The 19,974-nt window shown below is 41.9% G+C and overlaps 1 protein-coding gene across 1 annotated transcript in view; it reads right to left on the reverse strand.

The window, feature by feature from the left end:
• Positions 1-4,771: 4,771 nt before the first annotated feature.
• HS1BP3 (HCLS1 binding protein 3) overlaps positions 4,772-19,974 on the reverse strand; it is a 51,713-nt gene continuing 36,510 nt past the window's right edge. Inside the window, exons 5-7 of the mRNA XM_082308013.1 lie at positions 16,452-16,603; positions 15,828-15,963; positions 4,772-6,536 (exon numbers count right to left, since the gene is read on the reverse strand). Coding sequence (XP_082164139.1) covers positions 6,308-6,536; positions 15,828-15,963; positions 16,452-16,603 — 517 coding nt within the window. The 3' untranslated portion in view covers positions 4,772-6,307. The remainder of the gene's footprint in view (positions 6,537-15,827; positions 15,964-16,451; positions 16,604-19,974) is intronic.

The following is a 19,974-nucleotide window of genomic DNA, read 5'->3' on the forward strand; positions in this document are numbered from 1 at the left end:
CTCTCCCAGCAGTTGCAGTGTTGGGGCCGGTCCTGTTCAATATCTTCATTGATGATCTGGATGAGGGGATTGAGTGCACCCTCAGTAAGTTTGCAGATGACACCAAGTTGGGTGGAAGTGTCGATCTGCTGGAGGGTAGGAAGGCCCTGCAGAGGGACCTGGACAGGCTGGATCGATGGGCCGGGGCCAACTGTGTGAGATTCAACAAGGCCAAGTGCTGGGTCCTGCACTTGGGTCACAACAACCCCCTGCAACGCTACAGGCTGGGGGAGGAGTGGCTGGAGAGCTGCCTGGCTGAAAAAGACCTGGGGGTGTTGGTTGACAGCCGGCTGAACATGAGCCAGCAGTGTGCTCAGGTGGCCAAGAGGGCCAACAGCATCCTGGCCTGTATCAGGAATAGTGTGGCCAGCAGGACCAGGGAGGTGATAGTGCCCCTGTACCCGGCACTGGTGAGGCCGCACCTCGAGTCCTGTGTTCAGTTTTGGGCCCCTCACTACAAGAAGGACATCGAGGTGCTGGAGCGTGTCCAGAGGAGGGCAACGAAGCTGGTGAAGGGTCTGGAGCACAAGTCTTGTGAGGAGTGGCTGAGGGAGCTGGGGTTGTTTAGTCTGGAGAAGAGGAGGCTGAGGGGAGACCTCCAAATTTGATACTATGATTCCTAGGTACCTGATAATAAAAGTAATGTATCTGAGGGTAATAAACCATGGTGTCTGTTAATGCAGCAGGGGCAGTGGGCTGTTATGTCTTTTTGTGTTTGGTTATGATTTCAAACTGAGGTTCCTGAGCACCTCACTGAAAAAGAGCATAACGTAACATCAGACCGTCTGTTTAGGAGTTATTCCACTGAAATTTGCTGGGTGTTTTGATGATGCTATTTGTTGTCTAGTTACCCTTGGCAAAACTTTTACATTTGACTTCCTAGGAAAATCATAGTATCTACTAATCTTACTATTAAAGGTTGGATCTGGAGGAGCATTCAAGAATAGCTGAAATCTTCCTCTGGTATCAGTAAGACTTTTACTACCCACTGCAAATATAACACATACATGCCAAAAGTGGCTTTTGAGAAAGTATATAATCCAAATCAAAATTTCCACTGACTTCAGGAATCTCTCCTAAGCAAATAGGAGAAATGGCTCTGTTGTTATAAGTCCAGTGGACAGATCTTATTGAGGGCGCCAGGAAGCTGGATAATAAAGCACTGAGGATGTTCTGTTGTTTCAGTCATCAAATCCTCACTAAGTGTCAGTGTCAGGGTCAGTTTTGGGTTAGCCCAGTATAATATTCTTCACAACAGCCAAAAGCAGATGACTATAGGGAAATACAAAAATATGTGCTTGTTGAATATTCTCCTCGTTTCCAGCAACTTGTAGCTCAAGGACTTCCCAAGCTCTAAGTGGCGTCTTTAATAACCCTTGACAGATTCCTCTTCCATGAGTCTAACCAGTGTTTCCTTGACCCCATATATATTTTTAGCATCCATAACATCCTGGTATGAGTAAAGGTTAGTCCCTAAATATCTATGACTAATCAATCCTTTAAGCACCTTCATTAACTTCTGAACTCCCACAGCAGTACTTAATTTGACTATTAATTTAATTTACCATCATCACCTTTCACTACCACTATTTTTACTCAAAGCAGTGTACCCTACAGATGGTTCTCTAGAAACACAGGCACATGATTTCCCTTCACTTGAATTCTTCATTAGGTTCAATGCATGGCATTGAATACCAGTAATATGAGGAAGGCTACAAAGGAAGATCAGTGATATGGTGAGGGCTGAAAATATTGGATCAAAAGCGTTTAAAGATGAATCAAGGAAGGAATGGGTGCAATACAGAAAGCAACTGAATTACTTTATTCAGTCCCGTTATTGCTGTTGAGATGAAAAGTAAGAATATAGATAAAACTTCACAGTAAACCCCCTCTCTCTTCTTGACTTACAGGGATTTAAACTGTCACAAGTGTGTGATCGCATCAATCAATAAGAAACACGGTTGATGCACACACACACAAAGATTCAAGAATCCTTGGTGACATTAGTGACAGTCACATTTTTAAGTGAAATATCAGTGCTTTCTTGTACTCTGTATTAAATCTAACGACCACAGGGATTGATCATTTACAGTCTCCTTTCCTTAGCTAATGCCTTAGTGCCCCATGAACGTGCTGGATTTTCATGACCTTAAATCACAGGCTGACTTGTGTATTCTGCTGTAGCAAGCTCAGGTTCTTTGCAGAAGCTAACATCTGGGCAAGGATTAGCAGAAATATCAGTTTCAATTAATATACTTTTTTAGACCCAACCCAAATTGTCACTGACAGAACTAGGTCTTAAATGCTATGTGGGAATTAGCTTTCCTAAAAATTTAGCAATAGAACAGACCTGAGCAGATGACCCACAGGTCATCTGTGAAATACCCAGCTTGGTGAAATCATTATTTTAACTGTGATCCAAATAATGAAGTAAATAGTGTTATTTGTTAATTAGTGCTGTACCACATAACAAGCAGAAGGTTATGCAAAACAAGAAGCAGCTTCTAAAGCAATAGAGACACCTATTATGAGTTCTAATCACTAAAGAAAACATCTTTTGTAACGGTTTAAATATAACTCTCTTGCTTTTCAAATCTTCTGATGAGCTAGTTATTACTAATGCCGAAAGGTGATGCCTGTCAGCCAAGAACTACATTAGAGTCCATAATTGAATTTCACGAGTTGTCAAGAGCAGGCTAATAAAATAGCTGCTACTAGAAGTGATGTATGGAAAAAAAAAAAAAAAGTTCTGGTCTGGCAGGATGCAAAGTATGTTGTGTGGTTTCCCTATGTCATTTCAAATAATATGTTCAATTTTTCTGGGCTACATTTGTCTGACATTCTTCTCTTGTATAATAATGATTCATTATATATAATTTATTCAAGGGCTGTAACTCACCTCTAAGTGCCTATAAATATCACTGCAGCTAGACATTTGCATTGTAAAACAAATGCATAACACTGGGATTTATGAAGGATCCTTTTATGTTAGTTCCTTGACAGGAGAGAGAGATTTTTTCTGAAGTAAAACATTGACCTTATAATCATCTTAAAAATCTAGCAAAGGAAACGATTAACAGCTCCTCCTTCCCTGTGTTGTTTAGGTAATTTAACAATTTTAGGGAGGGCTGGGGGGCAAAGTATTCCTTGGCCATTCAAAATGGATACAGCTATACTGTTGTTACATCAGTATTACTGGGAATGTTCCCATGGTTATGATGGTAATATATAATATCTACACGCCCACCGCTTTGCAAAAGCATGAGCCATTTCTGAGTGGAGCTCTTAGAGGTGGTGGAAGGCAGACAGATGACATTGCTATGAGGAATGGTGAGAGAAAAACATAGTCCCAGCTGGAACAAAGGCTGCACATCATTGTGTCACTGCACCAAGTGGTGTTAATGAAAGGGTGTGGGACGCTGGCATCCTTTATTGCCCTGGTAAATTGGTATGTGGATATGCAGCAATTCTTCTAAAAACAGGGGAGAAATCCAATGCAAGATGACAACATTCAGGTAGGGCACACCAAGTCGTGAGAAGCTGGTACCGTAGTGATGTCCTGACCTGTCTTGCTGCCACCCTCCCTGGGCAGAGCTGTTCAGTCTAGAAGAGACTGAAAGGAATATACTTTGTTCTCTTTCTGTGGTGGTGAGAATTAGAAGTAATGAGCTTAAGTTGCAGGAAGGAACAGTTATGTCAAACAATAGGAAAACATTTCTAATAGGATGGCAAAGAATTGTAATGGCACACCCAGGGAGGCTATGACATCTCCAGTGCTGCTCTCCAGCCAGACAAACTTTTGAGGACAGGCTAGAAAAATGTCTATGAGAGATAACACTGGCATAATTACTGCTACTGCAAGAATAATTCACTACCCATGCTCAGGTATCTCTCCAGCCTAACCATGTTCAGCCACCATGTCCTGCTCTGGCATCTGCCTACTCTTCCAGTTGCAGCCTCACATCAGTAACACCTTGCCCTGGGCAGTAAGAACTGCCACCAGCAGGACACAGGCCAGAGGTCCCTGCTTAGGGCAGGACGGTGGACAAACTGGTCTTCCCAGGCCACTGCCAGCTCTGTTCTTCTGTGATTTCTCTAATTTACTTCAAGAAATCTTAATCTTTTCCTTTGTTGATCCCCCACTAAAGGTGAAGATCTGCACTCAGTCTACTGACCATTAAATCCATGGCCCTCCATATGGTAGTGTTAGCAGTGTACAGGCCATGTGATGGGCTGTAGGCCAAAAATACAGAAACGCAAGCAGCCTCCCCAGATAGTGCTGAATAAAGTGGAGATCAAGATTCCTCAGCCCTCAGTTAGATATACAGTGGTTGTTCATGATGCCAGGTAGTGCAACAGGAAGGCTGTCCTGAATTAATTTCTCCTGCTTGCTATTCTCTGCCTGCTCTCTGGCAAGTCATTTATTTTCTCCTCAGTGCTTTTAATCGCCTTTTGCAGGATGGGATAAACAAGCTTCCTAATTGTACCAGGACACTGTGAGAACAGACCGGATCAGGTAGTACCTTTGCCCATATATAGTTTTACCTTTAGCTGCTCTCAAAGGAAAGATGGGCGTAGCTACATTCTTGGTTTCATACTTATTTACACAGGGTTTTAGCTGAGCATGCACTTTAACACCATGTAACACTCCTCGTGCCTTAAATGGAATCCATCCTTTAACTCCGATTTGCTGCTACTCTACAACCTAGAGAACAACAATAACAACAACACCTGCAGGTTAGCAAAATGTTTTATTATACTGAAACATACTGTACATAGACAAGAGCCAATGGTTATGTTTCATCTGTCCCATCAAACAAAAATACCTTTATGATATTTTCTATTGGCTTAAAAAGGAAATACTAATAGAGATAATTTCATTATTAAAAATATATATATAATGCTTTCTGTTTATTTTGTTCTATATTAGAAAGGCAAATTTGCGTATAGTGATATGGCTTAAATATATTAATATTTTCCCTCTGGGGAGCTTGTCTTCACATCTGGACAGAACACACATGGAATGAGTTCAGAATCTCTTTCTACATGACAGCAGATATCAACCCACATTAGATGTAAATTCAGCATGTTCAACCAGAGTGCCTGAGGCGGGGAAGAAGAGGGGTAGTCTGGGATGCCTGTTCTACCATGTTTTTCTTTTCCTGCATATTAAAATTTCTCCAGTATATTTTCTTCCTGTTTTTTCCTCTGGATAATCCCAAGTTTGTCCTCCCTTGTTTTAACCATTGCCATAGTTATGAACAGACCACTGTTTTATCAAAAAACTCATTTTAGCTTCTTCTTTAAGTTCTGGGAGAACGGAAGGAGAAAGAGAGAGTGAATGACTCCAGAGGGCAATTCAGAGTTCCTCCATTAGGATACCTGCACTGAATCACCTCCTGGAGAAATCTTTTTCTCTCCACTAACTACAGTGGAAGCCCAGGAAGACTTGGCTGGAAAAAATCAGCCCTTGTGAATCTTAAGTAGGTTCACAAGAGTCCTACAGCATCCAAACCTCCTACACACTGCAACCTCTGCATATGTCTGGAGCTGCACTCTTAGTCATCTTCAGTCATTTGCTGTTCTCCCCAGGGGCTAGAGATGCATAGCGTCTAGTGTTTGCAGTCCTACAAGTTCTCTTACAAGTTGGCATTTGTGGAACAACAAAGGCAGCAGATTGTCAGGCTTAGCTGGGATTTCAGTGTTTCTCTGAACTACAGAGGAACTGTTACCTATACTTAACAGTTCCTGGTTATAAATTACTGAAATACCAGTCAGGGAGGAAAGGGCTGCTACAAAAATGCACAGGATAAAAGGAAAATGACCTTTCCAGTGAGCTGAAATACACTGTCTAAAATGCCAGGAACAGCATCCTGTCCTGCCTCAGACCATTTGCTGGACACTATTCACAGTTGTCATGTGTGCAACACGCTTACCATCTTCAATCAGAACTAAACTGGCCGAAACTGTCCTGTGTTGATACTAAAATAGTAGTAGACAATCTGTAGTGCTATGTCCTTGTCCACATTGCCTGTAAAACCCTGAAAATCTAAGGCAACGTTATACCACAACTACACTGTTTTGAAAACATCATGTCGAGCCTCTGCTAGTCAAACTTGCTGCTCTCTGTATGATGGCACACAAATGAGCACTGTGACAGTAAAGAGATCTTTACTGACAGTAAAGAGGTCAGTTCTTGCTACTGTCACTTGAGGTCACTGGGAGTTTAGGCGAAGAAGGCATCATTACATTTTAAAAATATGTATGTTCAAAAAAGACTCATATCTTCGTTGTCGATAGATTCATTTTCCTGGATATACTGCAGAATGTCCACTTCATTCATTGTCTGAATCCTGTTTTCCTTTGGCTTTGCCAGTAGAGATGAATTAGTGTTCCTGGGGGCAACTGCTGGCTTCTGAGGCAATGGTGGTTTTGATGGTACCTTAGGTTTTGGTTTGGAGGTTACTTTCAAGAGTTTCTCTAAATCATCTTCAACTCTGCAATGAGAAGAAAACATCAGTAACATTTTGGGAATTTCTGAACTGCTTTTTGTTTTGTAAGAAAATGCATTCTTGCAAAATAAAACTTTCTGCAGGAAAGGACCAACTTTGATGAATTTCTCTTTTAGGAAGAGCTTTCCATAAAAGCTTCAATGTTACCAAAATAAGAACTATCTTTTTATAATGTGATTTTTCAGTTCACCATGCAAGTTAATTAATTTTACAGCATGTTTTCAAATGTCTAAATTAAAAACAATTTGCAATTATCAAAATAAAAAGAACTTGATTTTAGTTTGGGGGGAAAAAAAGCTTTTGATCTATGACAGGATGGTTTGCTTCCTCAAGAGCTCAGAAATTTTCATGGGATAGTAAAATTTTTCACATTCAGCTCTGCTTCCTCTTCATTCCCACCCCCAAGACTGAGACTGAGTCATGAGAAACTGGAACATCTAATGGCTTTAAAAATATTATATTCACATTTGCTTCCAAGAAACTGACGGAGTTTTGCAATCCATGAATGTATACAACTCTTTCTTGGTGACTATTTCACTAGGAAATAGTCATATTTCCTAGTGAAATATCCCAAAACACCTGAAACAGTCAAGTATGTTTTCTACCTGGATTGTTTGGCCTTATCAAAAGACAGAGCATGCTGTGTGTGCCCAACTCTGTTCCCATCAAAGCCGTTAAAAGATTTTGAGAGCACCCTTTTAACAGATAGTCTTGTGACTCCAGGAGGTAGCTGCCTTTGGAAAGTGAATATGTGAAGGAAACTGAAAGAAGGCTGTGACGCATCACATCTCTACAAGATATAGCAGAGATGGCAAAGTAAATGTTAGCATAGCTAGAGAAGTCTTTACAGGCCACAGTGATTTCTGCTCTGAATCAAAACAGGCTCTTGTTTTGGTCCTCTGAGCACAACGGTCAAAGAAAATACCATAAGGAGTAAGCACAGTTGTTAATTTCCCAAAGGCTTGATTGATAAATAATTGTTAAGCAGTCAAAACCCAAGCAGCAATCCATGCAGATCATCAGCTACAAAAGTGCAGCCGCTGATAAAATGCATATCTCACATATGCTTACAAAATACATGACTTCCAAAAGGCTTCATCCCTAACTGTAGCATACAAAATCAAGAAAGTGAAAGCATAAGAAGTGCAAGCAAAAACTTCTACATGAGGGATCAGGAGCCAAAGATGAAGAAGAATAGCAGGTTTGTTAATATGTAGGTATCTCCTTGCCAAACCCCAGCTCTAGCATGACACACTTACTCTATGACTGTAGTGTCTTAGGCAGTGAAATGATTTAACTGTTTAGTTGTTTACAAGCACTGATATAAAAACTGTTGTTACCAAACTTCAGTATCAACTGAATCAGCCCATTGGGCTGTAACAGTGCCAGCAGTAAAACTGCCTCAGCCAAAGGGTGGCTTGACAGGGAAGCTACAAATTAACTAGGAGACAAAATTAAGGTGCAGGAGTTATTCTAAAGGGACTGGAATTTTCTTCGGTGCTAAAATCCCCTTCAAATAGTTTTACTTAGTTCACTCTCAGAGGACTTGTGAGGATAAGAAAGTCTGGACAAGTGATTCTTAAACAAGAAAGAAGTTGAACACACATGTGCAGCCCATCCTCTGTCTCTGCTAGAGCACTACATCAAGAGGTGGCAGTCCCTCCATCCAGGAGGGTGGGCTGGATGCTCTCTGTTGGTCACAGCATCCATAACCATCTCGTGGTGAATGGCAAGGAGCAAATGGAGACGTGACTAAGGGAACAGGCAACAGCTGTTTCTCTCTGGGAGGATTCTCTGAAGCTCCTTGTTTGAGCCCCTGGTGACTGGAAGGGGTTTGTTGGAGCAGCTCTCAAGCAGGTCCGCTCACTGGAACAGGATACCATGCAGGGAGTCTAAGGAAGGCGCCTTTTTAGTCTGTTCTTCTCCAAGCCTCATAGGTAGGCAGTTCCTGGAGCATGAATGAGTCTCAACTCATGAATGTCAGGCATTTTTTGGTCCTTCCACTCATTTGTCTTTTGTAATTTATATCTTCCTCACTGCCAGGCAATGAGGCCATCTTGGGGGGCGTGGTGTCATCCAGACCCTTGTGAAGCCACTGGGATAACTTCTGTTGACTAAATGGGACTGTGATTTCTCCCTTTCTCTCTTTGTTCATGGGTAGCTTTAGGAGAGATACAGTAAATGCCTCTACCACAGGGCAGAACAATTGGTGGGGCCTTCTGCCGACAGTTAAAATAAAGTAGCCAGTAAAGCAAAGCTGAGCCCTTCCATAATTTGGGAAGTGACTTATCTGGGTAATTGGCCAGGACCATGGGGAACATGATCAACAGAAGAATCAATGTATCTATCTGAGACACTTCATTGCTCCATCCCTAGTGCATATTGTTTGAACGTTGAAACCACAGATACTAAAGAGCTCCAGCACCCTCAGCTAAGGATCTCACTATTATTAAGAAAAAATGCATAATTTCAAGAGTTTCTTTTTTATGTTCACCCTCATTAAAAGCTGTGAGGAACTTATGACTGCGTTGTCCAGGCTGAAACAAACTACACTCACCATGAACTGGCTATAAAGTGAACAAGATTAGCCTGAATTTTCTGCCGTATAGATGGTCAGAACCCTTTAAGATAAAACCATGCTAGAAGTCAGATCTTCTTATGACTCCCAAAGGGAATCTAAAAAAGATCAGTTTTAACCAAGCTTAATCTTGTAAAATCAACTGCCTGAACACTAATATCTAAAACTAGGAAATAATTAAGCAGACCAACTGATGGACAGAGCTGGGCCACTGTCTCAGAGCTCTGCACCTTGAACTCTACCTTGTGGACTTTGTATTTCAGCAGGCAGCTCCTGCTGTTACCTCAAATTTTATGCCCCAAGTAATTCTGGAGATTATATTCTCTTTTATTTAGATAGGAAGATTTCTTATGTCTCTTAGTTTCCATGATTCCCTGTGGGTAACATCTCCCACCTAACTTACAAAACACCTTGTCAGTGTATTCTTTCCTTCTGAATTCCTCATCTACATAGAATAAATTAATTTAATTTAAGCTCAGGCATTTTTGTTTGCTGCAAATTCTGATATCCAAGAGATATCACACCTGTGATCACATTGCCAAGACATGTTCTTGTTCTCTTTGCTGTGTAATAAACAAAACATGTTAGGGCTGGTATTTCTGAAGCCTAGCTTTCTTTAGCTGATCTGATGCCTCCCGCCTTGGCATAAACAAATACTGAATGAATCAGTGTCCATTTCATAAAGTTTGGGTCATAAGTAACAGAAGCCATAATAACCAGATGAACAATACATATATATACACGCAGATCGTATGGAGGAAGCATGATTTTGAACGCGGTGCACTGCCTGAGAACTAGATGCGCTGCCCAGCAGGGGCAGCAGTACATACAGCTCGTTAACCTGATCAGATGGTACAGCTTCCTGAATTCTCTACTCCTGTGTGGCTCTATATTAATTTCTGTACTAACCACAGCAACAAAACCACTCAGCACAGTCATAAAATAACCTCAAAAGATGCAGTCCAGTACATTGCGGGTTTTTTTTTTTTGGGGGAGGGGTGGGGGGTGGTTTTTTGGTAGTGTTCTTTTAGGCCAAAAATTCTGCAGGAGATGACTTTTCAAAGTCTGGAAGCTGATCATGTAAATCTCCTTTTCTTGTCCTGGATTTTTTAAAGACCTTGGTTAGACAGAAGTCTTTTAAAGAGAACACAGTAGATAATATGTGGTCTTTGTCTCAAAACCTGCTTTTCAGTGCTGCGGTGATAGGCAAACTGTTTGATCCACTGCCATTTGATCATGTGAGACACAACTGTCTTTGGAAAACTACAGAGGTAAAATGCAAAACGCCTCAGGCAGAGACAGAAACAAGGACTTCTATTTCTTGAGAAGCAAATGAATTGTTACAGTGCATAACTACCACCATATTTAACTCCAGACCAGGAGGAGGAAGAAAAAATTCAAGCAACTATTCTGAAATAACAAAGAGATTAAAAGAAGAACCTTCCTGCCCCCATCTTTTTATAGACAATCAGGCACCGAATCCATGTAATTAATCATTCCCTAATTAGTCTCTTTCTTTTTCTGTAATGGAAAAGCAGCGCCACATTGTTTAAAATTCCTGCCATACTGTTGTGCTGATTCATGGACTCTATTGGTGGAAAATCTCTTTGTTTCCAGACACAGAAAGCAATCAAAACCCTTACTGAAGAAATACTGTCACAAAGCCCTGTGATATGACTGCTAGCATGTGGACTTCAAGAGAGTAAACGAGTTCTGACTTGGAGACAGACGCAGCTGACATCTGAACATCAACATTTTAGATGCCACTTCTCGGAACTCTGTCCTGTCTATCTGGACAAGATCTTTGGGACAGGAATGACTATGTGCATGTATGGCATCCGGCATGATGGGGACAGTGACCTCTGCTTGCTGGGAATGCTCTAATGAGGAGAATCAGTAATGAAAGCAAGAGACAAAAAGACTTGCACAATTTGCTAAAGTACCCAGAAGGATCATGTTTGAAGCTAGGTTATGCAACTCACAGCAGTTCTTGCAGAATAGACTTTTATCTTTCCCTATCTTATTATCGGTGCCTTTATTTTGTCTGGTGTTAGTTCCAAGTACAAGAGATACCTTAGTGAAGCCTTGGGGAGAGGTGTAATATCACATATATGACTTGGGAAAAGACTTGTGCCCAAAAATAGGCAGGAAACTTCAAAGTATCTGTTGACCATCACGTCTGCTATGGTCAGTACAGACAGTATGATGTCTAACAAGGCCCATGGAAATTATACAGGCCGGAGTTAACCACAGGAGTGCAAAGCACAGGGGCCTCTGTAGGAGGTATCTGCCCTCCTGCTTTCCCCTGCAATCCACTACAGGTAAATTCATACTGGTACTTTAACCAGTGCCAGGAAATATATCTGGATACTGGAATGTGAGAGTCTGTACTGTTGAAATGCTAGAAGAACCACTGGCACAGCTTTGGTCTGGGACAAGTTAGCCCTCCTCCAGAAAACTCCCAGGCACAACTCGGAGCTGGCGCAGGACAGGGACCATTCCCAGCAGGCAGCTGCCTACGGTCACCTTGATCTGGAGCTAGAGAAAGTCTAATAGCATTCAACACCATCAGTCTTAGATCAGCGTAAGCCTAAGAAAGCATACACCAGGTCTACCATCACAGGGCAGCAGAAGTGGGATCCCGCCGCTGACATGATTCTCAGCACTGGAAAAAGACAAATCTTATGCTGACAGCTGCTTCCTTCCAGTTCAACTCCCTATTCATTATCAAAGGTGAAGTTAATTAAATCTCTCCTAAAAAGCTGTTCAGAGAACTGTGATAATTATTTCAGGCTAGGATGTGTGATAATTTATGTAATTCTGTGGGCCCACAGAGCTGCTGCTACATTCACAGGATCAATTCTAGCACTGGTTTTCCACAAAAACTTGATCCATCACACCAGGCAGGCACAATTTAGATTAATGAGGCAGAAGAGGTCGACTGCAGTCCTGCTGCATGAAAACTTAATTTGTACATCTGTGGCCACTGAGTGGATGGAGATGAGAAAATAAGACATGAGATTCCATGATGGGAGAGTTTGCAGGATACTGATTTCTGCAGAAGTTGACTTCTGTCTCTAGCTTAAATGGAAATCAGACCTGAAGAGGAGCTTTGAGAGTGGAGGTAAATGGCTGAATGCATCCAGAAGGAATCTTTATACGGTATGACGTGACCCAGGAAAATGACAGGAGAAAAGAGAAGCCTGTTCCTAAATCCATTCCCAAGGATAATTCTTTTAACATCTGGGAAAGGGTTGACCAGCTACCCTTTCATCTCACTGCAGCTGGTCACCTTGCACCTTGGAAGAGTCAAAAGCAATGGGACCCAGGACTTCTTGGAAGAGCCTGGGTTCCTCCATATCCCTGTGGCAAAGAGCCAAAAAGACTTAGTTACCTATCCCTCCCTTTCTCAAAGCACATCCCATGAAGGAAAAGTATGATGTGCTCCTTTTTTCCTGATGACAACATGATGGGACTTGACCTTGCTGGTTCCTACCACAGCAATTTATGTCTTTTCCACAAGTTCCGGAAGGACATGCAAGTACAGTGCTCAACAGCCACATCACCAATGTATTATGGCAGACCTAGTGGTACGAAAGAATGCCTGCGTCTACAATGCCAGTGGCTAGAGTGAGGTAGCTCACCTAGTTTCTCCATCAGCATCACTTAATATTTGTTGGTAAGCCAAGAAATTAGTACCCAGTAAAAGGCTGGTCAATGGACAGGAAGAGGGAAGATACTTGTTTGAATGGACATGGGTATTTTGCCACAGAAAGAAATCTTCCATTACACTTACAAAGCAATTGGTTCTTCTCAAAACTCAACACTTGTTAATGTAATGTAGGTGATTCTATTTAAAATAGTAATTCTCATTTCATTTGAGCAGGTATCCACAGAGAGCAGAGCCTTCAGTTTGCAATGAGAACGTTTATCATATTCTCTTCTCCCTCATGTTGTGACAAGCACAGCCCACGCACATTTTGCAGACTCATTTGTCTCCATAACAGTCTTTTCCTCAAGAGTTAGAAGTCACTGCTGGGGATTCACTGCTGTGGTGACAGCGATGTGGTGCTACTGCTGCTACAACCACTCAGGTACCAGAAAGATCACGAAGGACTTGATTGCTCCTGTGTTCTGCTCCGAATATGATCTTTTTCCCATCTCCCCTTTGGAAGAAGAAAGTTCTGCCTTTCTCTGCCTTAGGCAGTGCTCTTCTATCTCTGCCTGTGGTTCACTGGAAAGTACGTTTTCAAGTAAGTCAGACACGTCCCAGATATACCACGTGCATGCGAGCAGACCATGTGGTACATGCAAATGTACACTATGTAAGTCAAGAGCTACCACATCTGCATTATTCAGCTAATCCACCTGTGTACAGTGAACATGTCTAGGTTTCTGGACCTACCACAGACCTGCTGGTGCATCATAGCTCAGGCCGGTCTTAGGTCTTGATAAAATGTGTCCAGGCAAATTTTCTGTATGGTATAACAGAGTATGTCCAACAGACCAAGATGTTTGCCAGTTTTCCTTTGGTAGCTTAGCCAGCTCTAGCCCACTAAAGGAATGGGTTGTCACAGCTCCTACTAGGGCTAGGGAGAGATTTCTTCAGTCCCCTTTGGGAAGGGAGAGGGATTGCCAACATCTGCAGGGCAAAGGCAAGATTTATTCTTAGGCCTCAACATGCACTCAAGCCCCCATGCCAGAGAGATGGCAGGGTTCAGCTCACATTGAACATTTCCTCTCACCACAAAGGGTCACTGCCTGGAAAAGAGACTGTGACACTGCCCGGCAAGAACATGTAACACCAGTCTGGTGGTAAGGGAAGGTGGGAGATGATTCAAATGCTGCCTCTACATTTATCAGACCTGACAGTTCTGCTAAGGCTTCCAGATGAATAGAAAACAAAGTGCATTGTGCATAACCACTTGAGAAAGTTCAGTTACAGGATTTCAGGTGACTGCAATAAATTTACATAGAGGCGAGGTGAAGTATTCTACTAGGTTAAAACAGCACTGCCACTCCTCTTCACCCCTTTAACAGCTTCTCCTTTACCCCCAGTTGCCTTGCATTCAGTCCACCAGCTCGCTATGATGTGCAGATAACACTGTGAACTAGGTTTATCAGGAGGATTTCAGAGGGTGTTAGGCACCTGAACAGGTCAACAGATCCTGACCTATCTGCCTATACCTCTTGCACAGCCAGGAGTTGCCTCTGGATTCCCGTAGAAACTTTCCCATTGGACCACTGGCATGATTTTCTGCTTCATTACATCCAATTTCCAACTGGATCTTGATGACTTGTCAACTACTGAAAGTGCTGGGACAATTCAAGAATAAATTAAAACTACTGGAATTTAAAAGAAATGGAATCTTCCTGTGGGTTTCCACACACAGATGTGTGTGCTGATAACACTGATGACCCCGAACTGATCTGAAAGCATGGTCTATTGGTCTTGGGAGTAGACTTCACAGATCTTTCTCTGCCACAGAGGAAGAGAAAACATATAATCCAAAGGACATGAACATGACAGATGGAGAAGCTCTCTCCAGTAGTGGATAATAATGCAAGGACTGCATTAAAACAGGCACTTCACTTCTAACCATATCAACAATCTGGATCAAGCGCTGTATGCTGAGATTTCTAGCAAAGGAGAAAGCAAACACGAAAATATTGCAAGCACATATGTGTTTGCTCCCAATATACCACAGCACTAAATCAGGTTATGTCCTGCCCCATCAGCTTCTATAAACATCAGGTGGGCTGTTAGGATGTTGTCCTGGTTTCAGCTGGGAGATGGCACCCAACCCAATTTAACCTTTGTTTAAATTAAGTCAGGTATTACTGCTGAGATAGCTAGCCCTTTTGCATATGTAGAAAGCAGTAGCTGCAAAACTACCTGTGTCAGGAGAGGTTTGAAACCACATACAGATTGTCTCTCCTGGGTTTAGTACCTGCTGCAGAAATCATACATCCTAACAGGAGCTGGCTGGCAAGAATTAGCACTCATCATTCAGATGCCAGGCCGAGGTCCAGACGGCATGAATTTGACTCTTTACTGCAGCACAGATTCCCTGGTGATGCTGGTCAATGGGGCAGGTAAGTGTAAGAGCAAGTACATTATTCACTCCTGTAACTCTGAGCTCCAGCCCTCCTTTCCACTAGATTAAAAATTAAATGCAGGGTGATAGAGATTTTAATGAGCTGTGGAGGTGTGCATGGGATTCCTCCTGGAAGTGTGCATGGAGATCTGTGAGCCACCAGCAAAAAACCATTCCTCTTGTGGCAAGAGCCCCTGATTTCAGCTTACTGAAGCTGAATACCTCCTTGTTTCTGGGCTTTGCTTCTCACTTTTCATAATGGAGGTCAGTTTTCACCCCCTATGGATCGCTTGCAGAAAGCAGGAGTGTCATGTCAGAAAACAAGGATGAGATGGCATGCCTTGGGCCTTCAAGACCCTTCCTTTTGAGTCACAGAATAATACCTTGCACCCTGCCTTTCTCAGAGGGTCTTCCTAATTTCCTTTTTAATGTGTTTGATTTCGAAGCTCTGTGACACAAATCTTACCTTTTGCTTGTAAATACAAACATTGATTCACAGCATCCAAATTATTTAAGCTTTGCCCTCAAATTCATCTCTTTTGAGGTCTAAATAACTCCTCAAATCACCTTCATCCTACATGACAAATTTGAGATGTGTACCTCAGCAGTTTTTCAGTGTCCTCCTCAGGATCCATGTTCAGCACATACTCCCTGTTCTTACAGGCAGCTGGCAGCAGTAGTGAGTCACCCAGTCTTACCACGCCACCAAGGTCTGGATCTTCAAATAACTTCAGATCTAGAAAGAGGAACCAGAAAATGCTGTGGTTAAATCATGCTATATAACACAATACCTGCATTAACACTAGCTAGTAAATCTGGCTCCTGGGCTGAAAAAAAAAGATGATGTAGACAATTGGTTTTTCACAAGGACTTCCAGTCCACAGAGTGCAGTGATACTCTGCACTCTCAGGACTTGGTAAATCTGCTTTCTTCTTGCACTCAGAAGTAGGTCACATTACTCTTGTTAACGTGGCATGAGTGACTGTCCCACAGACCTATAATATCCCAGCCCAAAATGTCAATATGAACAGCTATGGGAACTACAGGTCTTATTTATTCTTTCTGAATGATTCTAGATGATTCTGCCCCAGCTGAAGATTTGCCTTAACATTCCCAAGTCATTATTTAGTCTGTATACTCTGTATCACTACATTTTAAAAGCTCTGTTAAACACATGCTTTAAATAAAACAATCTGTGTATATACAAATATAGAACAGATTTACTCTCTTTCATCTTCTTCCTCGGACCAATTGATGAGAAATCTTTTTCTGGGCCAAAGAGTCCTTCATCTGCATCTACTTCCTCTTCAAAAATGGTTAATCTGGGCTTCTCTTCCTTGGTTGGAGGAGCAGATGCCTTCTTTGTTTTTTTAGTTCTAAAACATAAGAGACAAGAAAGTCAGCTGCAATTCCTCATTTAACAAGAAAGATTTATGGCTAGAAAGTCTCATAAGCTGAAAATAGATGGAGGCTGGGAAAAGATTAGAGAAAGGTACATAGGCATCTGTTAGTCACTGGCAGGAACAGGATATTGAGCTGGAGGGACCGCTGGTCTGACACACTCTACCTGTACTCATGTTTTGTATTCTTAAGAACTATCAAGGAACCCAATGTGAACTGGAAGAGCAGGGCTAAAAGTGCTGTACTGTGCAAACTACCACTCAATCACATTTGTTTTAAGCAGTTTACTCCTCCCACACAGAAAGCTTAAAATAAGAAAGAAGAGCAGTTCCAGCAACGCTGTCATAGACAGACGGAAAAAGGATGGCTTGAAAAACAACATGCAGGTTGGACCATCACACTGATCCTGTTGGACAGGTTTTTTAAAATCTCTTTGGCTCTATTTCCTTTCCAGTGTTTGCTACTGTTTTTGACTGCTCCATACTCCTTTCATAAAGGTGTTAGACACTCCCCTCATCCTCCTCAGAGGAGGCGTGATATGAAGACTACATCACCTTTAAGTTGAAGCAAGCAGGGACTGGAAGATACTTGGTTGGACAGACAGCTATTTGCAGAATTTACAAATGTCACTTAGTACTTTCTTGAACCAAGGACAGGATTCTTCCTCTAAATTTAGTCTTCTAAAAATTTGACAGTGAGACAAAGTTAATTTTTAGGCTTCTCAACTCAGTGGAAAGAGACAGACATCACCATAGGACAACTAATCCCATCTATTTTGAACACTGATATTTGGATGCAATATATCTCTGCAGATCATCTCCTCTCCCCCGGCTGGAGAAGGAAGCTAAAAACTAGTTTGGATTACAGGCCTCATTTGCACCTGGCTTAAACAAGGAGAGCTGAAACCCCTTCCAAGAACAGTGAAAAGCGTGTGCCTCATGCTCTCATACCTAGGAGTCATGTTCCACTAGCCGAAGCTACAAGGCAGCTTTCACAGTAAGGCAGCTTGAGTTATGAGGCTAAGCAGATGGCATAAAAAAGAAAATTTAGAGAACAGGACAAAAACTTTTGCATGAAAAGTCCAATTCAAACTGAGATGAAAGAGAAGCATTCCTTAGGACAGTATGTCCTTCCTAAGAAACTGCTATATTTCAGAGATCCTTACTCTTAGCAGTCATGGCCTTGCAATTCCTAAGGTAGCCCCTCTGAGTACCTCCTACAATAGAAGATCTGACCTTCTCCTTTGCAGAGAGCAGGTCAGGTTTCAGCCTAGAGCAAACCCAATTATCTGCACTTAACATGCCATAGTCATCAACAACTAAGAACAAGGTCAAAAGATTACACATACATTCCAACTACATTAAAGAATCTTGTAAAATCCTCTTCCAGTTACAGCTGCACACAGAAGAGTGGAGTCCAGTTGCTTCCAGTTATTTTCACAAGTTTATTATCACCAAAATAGAACTCATGGATGATATTACCTTGCTACCACCACTTCATCTCTTAGCAATGGGAAATGCTGCACTTTAGAGGACTAAGAGCAAGCCCCATGCAGAACTTCAATAGGGCCTTATTTGAAAATATACCCTATTCAATATACTAAAGGTATCTGCAGTTGTCAGCGACTAATTTGCTGAACTATTTATGATACAAACCTTTTTAAAGCAAGGGAAACTTCCATGGCTTTATTTTTTTCACATTTATATTCATTATGGATATGCCTCAAGTGACTTCTAAATTTGAGCTACTTTTGAAAGGTCAGCTCCAAGGAACTGCCTCAAACTGAAGCATTTGTGAAAGAGCCTTCTTCCAAAACCTGACAAAATCTAAAGTTATAATACGTACAAGCCAGACAGCTTTCATCCAGGATTTCTACACAAACTCAAATTCATTGCTTTATTAACTGTGGTAAGAAATCTATCACTCAAATGAACCTAAGTATTAAAGGAAAAGGTAAAAAATGAGAGCCATTATATTTAACAATAAAAACAGAACAGTAACACTGAGACTTTCAGAGCTGACAAACTGATTAAAAATAGAATTAGTAAACACAAATAAATCCAATCTACTGGGGAAGGAGCAACCTTTATTTGCATAATTCATGCCTTGCAAAATATTCTTTAAGTGAATGACAATATAGATGAGGATTTGCCAATCTACAGTATCCCAAAAAGTCTTTGACAAGATCCCCTGTCCATTCAGAGGGTTACAACAGCTCTCCTGATACATAAGAGCCTGTTATGCCACAGGTACTTACAGACATGAGCCAATACATTTCCAAGCAACAGGTCTCCACCCCAGTGAAGTTAACAAGGAGTTTACTAATAGTTAGCTAAAGTATTTGCAGCAAAGAGTACCAGAATGATGGGAAATACTGAAGAAAGGGAAGAAAACCATAAAGAATGTCATAAAGAACAGCATGTAAAACAAAATTAATTGAACTGAAAGGTCCTGGTAATAACTCTCTGTTTAGTCTAGCCATCAAACCAGCCCACTTACACTGGCTCACGTTCTGTTTTGCCAGGGGACTCCATTGGCAGTTACAGGGCACGGGGCCAAACCCCCAGGGCTTGACTGCTACCAGTCGGAACATGAAGAAGTTGTTTTTCTGCCTTCAAGTTGTTTCCCCTCACTGCCCTCCTAAGGAAGCCACAGTTGGAATGCCAAGTAATTCCAGCATATCCATACACGGCCTCTGTTGAGGTCAGTCTCTAACTGGGAAACAGGATTCCCACGGTTCTGTATTTAGCTGTGCCAGTCCAGGCTGTGCACTGCTGGCCAGAGGTTTTATGGGTGAGAAAGGGTGTGTAAGAAGTTTCGGAGCCTGTCTGAGGTTCTGGTTTCACAATCAGCTTCAGCTGGCCTGAGTGTGTGTCTGCCTGCCTGCTTGTCCCCCCTCTATATATTCCTGCTACCTCCCCATAAGCAGGGGACCAGGCATTTAGCTGGAACTGAGCTGATCATGAAGCCGCATGCCGGTAGGCATGCAAGAGGAGAAGCTGCAAGGAGAGTTAATTGGATGATCAGGATGTGCCAGGGTGCAGTAGGCTGATGCAGGGATGCAGAGGCTTTTGGGAAGACAGAAATGAAGGAACATTTCATCTCACACAGTATTACTGTACTCAAGTCCTGCACTTCATTACCACTTTCTTCATACATCACACTCGCAACCTTGGCATCTGGCATTTTGAAACTACCTGCATCCAGCTGGCAGAAGATAACCCATGTCATTGCTATTTGTTGCTGAAACAAGTGAACCTTGGAACATCACTCTAGTGAATTTTAAAAATCGTAACAAAAACCAAACCAGCTCTAAAAATGATGTACCCTTGGTCAGCTGAACCTA

Source organism: Platalea leucorodia, assembly GCF_965183815.1.
Source record: "Platalea leucorodia genome assembly, chromosome: 3".
In the NCBI taxonomy this organism is placed as follows: Eukaryota; Metazoa; Chordata; class Aves; order Pelecaniformes; family Threskiornithidae; genus Platalea; species Platalea leucorodia.